This window comes from Galeopterus variegatus, unplaced genomic scaffold (assembly GCF_000696425.1).
Source record: "Galeopterus variegatus unplaced genomic scaffold, G_variegatus-3.0.2 Scaffold4461, whole genome shotgun sequence".
Classification (NCBI taxonomy): domain Eukaryota; kingdom Metazoa; phylum Chordata; class Mammalia; order Dermoptera; family Cynocephalidae; genus Galeopterus; species Galeopterus variegatus.
The window spans coordinates 131,645-136,280 of record NW_007730572.1 but is presented as its reverse complement, the minus strand read 5'-3'; the positions used below and the strand labels follow the sequence as shown (position 1 = coordinate 136,280).

The window sequence follows — 4,636 nt, the reverse complement described above, 5'->3', positions numbered from 1 at the left end:
ACCCGGGGCCTTGGTGTCATCAGCACCGCACTCTCCCGAGTGAGCCACGGGCCGGCCCCAAAGACAGTTTCAAAGTTGGAACTCTTGTCACCTGCACCTTTGTTAAGGTGCATTTTCTGCACAAATGGAGTCTGGAAGGGAAAGATAAGTGCATTTGGCAAGAGATCGGGTGAAGGGGTGAGAGGGAGAGGGTGGAGAGAAAACAGGGTGGGGCGTGGGGTAGGTGCAGAGCCACAAGTTCGCAGTGGGACAGAGACTTACGTTGGCTAGGAGGAGCAGCAGAGTCGGGAAAAGGTCTTCTGTTTGTTGGATTTTTAAGGAGTGCAACTAAATGAGGGAAGAAATGAAGCTACCGGAAGAGGTGAGCAATTGGGGTCAAGGGCCTTAAGGATATGGAAAAGGTGGGCAGAGGGGTTAGTGGCCCGAGGGAAGGAGGTCGCGATGAGGTCAGTACAGAGAGAGGGGCAGGCTCTTCTCCACTGTTGCACATGGTACCGCGGAGGCAGCCAGAGCCCGGCCACCACGGCGGGCTCTGAAACTCCAATCTGGCTCTTTCTGGAGCACCAGGCTGCCAGTACACACTCTACATGAGGTTGAGGAAGGTAAAATAGGAACTCGTCCGCTTTAACAGAATACGGATTTGCACTGCTCTAAAGCAGGGGCTTAAAGAGAGAGAGGGTTTGAATTATCTCCTTAAGAATCCCAGCTGGTGGGCAGTCCAGGGCGTGAGCTCTGGGGATCATCCAGAGACCAGGTTTCTTCTGTCCGGTTGAGCTGCCCTCTGGGGCATGGTTCTCATCTGCAGGGCGAGGCTGGCCCGCCAGCATGGCGTACACTCCAGCCCCGGGGGATGAGCCAGGGGAGGGGCAGCCCACTTCTGCTCACATCCTCACCGCAGGGAGGCTGGGAACACAATTCCTGGGGTGGCCACTCATCTGGCTAAAACGCAGGAAAGTCCAGCATTGAAAAGCAGAAGAGGGGGCAAACAGGAGCGGACAATTAGCCATTTCTGCCATGGGCTTCAGACCTAAGCATGTATGCTGTGAATTCCAACTCTATACCCAGGCACGTGGGTTCACCTCCCTGGCTTCATTCTTCTATAAAATGGAACTGGGGGCTGTGGGGACCCCCATGTGCACGGGGCAAGGTGACAAGTGAGCAGCAGTCATGGGAGCACCTGGCAGAGGCCCAGAACATGGGGCACACAGTATCTTCTATTTCCAACCTTCCCTGTTTCCGTCCTAGGGAAACCGATGTACCTGCACATTGGGGAGGAGATAGACGGCGTGGACATGCGGGCCGAGGTCGGGCTCCTGAGCCGGAACATCGTGGTGATGGGGCAGATGGAGGACAGTTGCTACCCCTACAGCAAACACATCTGCAACTTCTTTGACTTTGACACCTTTGGGGGCCACATCAAGGTATGGGTCTGCTTGGCTCTGGCTGTCACCCCAACCAGGAGAATTCCCAAGATCCCAGCTATGGGCAGGAGTCCTGGTAGGGAAGGGGATGGGGGAACAGGAGGTAGGATCCAGGGAACAGTCTTCTGGAAGTTAGAGAAGTCTTATGTATTATCCACTGACATGCAGTCCCACCTGCCAATACTTGGGAACCACAGAGATGCTGGAGCCAACTTGGGAATGGCTCTGTGCTCCCAGCCACTTGGTGCATGTCGCACGGTGCTCCCCGCTTCATCATCACCTGCATTCTCTGTCTTCATTATTTATCCCTGATCACTTCCTCAGAGAACTAGCATTTAACTCACAGAAAGTCATGCTTACAATAGATCCACTAAAATACAAATAAAAAAATAAGCCCGGGAAGAATTAGAAGTTGTAGCATTAAAGTTCCCCATGAGTTTCTGGTAGAGTCAAGGTAAAGAGGTGAGGTACTGAGCTGCAGGATTCTCACTGCTAATAAAGAAAAGTGACACTAGATCATTGGAGCTTGCGTTTTCCTGATATTAAGCTCAAGTAGGAATTTCATTTGTATCTTCGTGCAAAGTGCCTTTACCTGGCATAATGAATAATATAAGACACCCCAAAATTCTTCGTGTGGTCATTGGTTTCAGTGACATAAATCAAAGCTGATAGCATAATATTATCTTGAGGTTTTATGCAAAGTGCCTTTACCTGGCATAATGAATAACATAAGACACCCCAAAATTCTTCATGTGGTCATTGGTTTCAGTGACATAAATCAAAGCTGATAGCATAATATTATCTTGAGGTTTTGTGAAGACGGTTCTCTTGAAGCTAACATCATGTGCTTTTAGGATAAGCTTTCTTGGTAATCCACCTGGAGAGACTGACGGAGTGAGCCTTACAGAGCTCACAGTGGGGGCCCTACTGGCATTTTAGCTGAGATAATTCCTTGTCGTGCAGGCCCATATTGTAGGATTCCAGGCATCCCTGGCCCCTGCTCATTAGATGCTAGCAGTGCTCCTCAGTCACTGTCACCACCAAAAACACTTCTATGTATTTCCAGTTGTTTTCCTGGGGAGGGGGTGAGGGCTGGGGTGGTGGTACTGTCTTCCATTGAGAAACTCAGTGAGACTAAAGCAGAAATAGCACAAGACTAAACGACACAAGCGGCTGCAGCCCCCTTTGCAATCCTGAGGGTGATCCCTGGGTAATCAGGGTACTCTTTCCCCCTGAGCCAGACTAGGCTTCAGAACCATTCTCAACACAGCACTCCAGGTGGCGTTCCTGGTGACACCTATTTTTGGAAGGAATCATTAGCATGTCAAAATCATCCCTCTCCAATAGAAGTCAGCTGAGCCCAACTTTTGACAGTAATCCTTTTCAGACTGTGCTTTCATGGTGTGCCCCTTCAGGGCAGGCATTCTGTGTGCTCAAGTGGTTCCCTCGGGTGTGCTGGGAGTGGGTCAGGTGTACTGAGAAGTGAGTGGGTAGAGCCCCCATCACTCACCCAGGCTGCCCAAGCATGAATCCTGAAGATTTCCGAGTCAGTGTCCCCTTCCCACCACCAAGAGAAGGTCTCAGATAGTGGATGATGGCATGGGTCCCATCGTCCCCCTGGTCCTCCGTAGCATGGATTGCCAGCACCCCTAGGGCATGCTTTTTGCCAGCCCCTCCCCAGCTTGTCTCAGGGTTATCCCTTCCTCATAACACTCAGTGGCTTAGGAGGCAGGAAAGGGGGGTCAAAGCAAGCTGCAGCTGTTGCACAGACCTCCTGAACTCCATTACCTGGCAATGCCACTCTGTCATTAGTAGCACCTTGCCTGTCTCCCTCGGTGTGAGGAGGGCCAGGCATCCCAGCATGTATGCAGAGAATGTCTTTGATTTACTGAGTGCCCGGGCGGGACTGACAAAGCCCTTTGTGGACAATGCCTGCATTCTCAGAATGTGGGCACCAGCCAGGGAGGTCAGGAAGCGCCCCCTGGGCTCCTTCTGACTCTCGGCTCTCCTCTCCCAGTTTGCACTGGGGTTTAAGGCAGCCCACCTGGAGGGCGTGGAGCTGAAGTACATGGGGCAGCAGCTGGTGGGTCAGTACCCAATTCACTTCCATCTGGCCGGCGATGTGGACGAAAAGGGAGGCTACGACCCGCCCACCTACATCAGGGACCTCTCCATCCACCACACGTTCTCTCGCTGTGTCACTGTCCATGGCTCCAATGGACTATTGGTAAGTGCCGCCTTCCTTGGGCAGGTATAGGGATGGGCCCAGGGATGGCTGGCACTGGGAAGGTGTTTGGATCTAGACAGTTCGAGGCCATTGGGGGTTGAACCAGTCTTAGCTCAGGCTTTAGAAAGAAATTAATGAAGAGCAGGTAATCAACCAAACAGGAAGGAGAAAATAGGGGTGTGTCTTCACTAAAGGCACTAAGCTACAGAAATGGGCAAGTAATTAGTTTGCATTGGTTGCTGGGAGTCCAGTTCCTGCCATTCCTCATTGGAATAATGTGAAATCCGGGGATCGTTTTGTGGCCACGCAGCATGATGGGTCTACTAACAGCAGACAAGAGGAATCATGCCAAGACTCTGGGCTGTGGCATCTGCTTGACAGATTTGAGGCAGTGGCAGCAATAAAAACTTTTCTTCTGTTGAACCAAGTGTTCCTTCAAGCGAGTTCTGCTGGGAGAAATACCTTCACCAGCAAACTGGCGTATGTGTTGGAGACTTGTCTTGATTTTCACAGATAATTTTTACACGAAATTGACCCTTCTCTAAGTGAATTAAATGTATATCCTCTATAAAGTTTAAAACTGAACATCACAATATAGCACCCTGCAAGCTGAATCCAGCAGCCAGATGTGTTTTGTTTGGTGTACACAGTGTTTAGAGAAACATTTGATGATTTTTTACATTATATTGATCATTTTACACTAAATCGAACTTTAAATGAACTAAACTTATAACTTCCATAAACGTTAAAGCTGGATGTCACCCTGCAAGCTGACTCCAGCAGCCAGATGTGTTTCATTTGGCTTAGATGGTGTTTAAAGAAACATTTGAATTACTTTCCATCATTTAAAAATTAAGAGATTCCACATAAAAATCTGGATTCCTGACTGCTCTGGAAGAGTAGGATGAGTTGGCAGCACTGAACTCGCCTTCCTGCATGGTGACAGTGGACGGAGCAGAGTCGCGGCTGCCCCTGCGTGGCTGGTGCG

The 4,636-nt window shown here is 50.2% G+C and overlaps 1 protein-coding gene across 2 annotated transcripts in view; it reads left to right on the top strand.

The window, feature by feature from the left end:
• Positions 1–4,636, top strand: part of CEMIP (cell migration inducing protein, hyaluronan binding) — an 85,787-nt gene that overhangs the window by 38,122 nt on the left and 43,029 nt on the right. For both annotated transcript variants that reach the window (XM_008587591.1, XM_008587590.1), the window contains exons 12-13: positions 1,246–1,421; positions 3,439–3,648. In XM_008587591.1, coding sequence (XP_008585813.1) covers positions 1,246–1,421; positions 3,439–3,648 — 386 coding nt within the window. The remainder of the gene's footprint in view (positions 1–1,245; positions 1,422–3,438; positions 3,649–4,636) is intronic.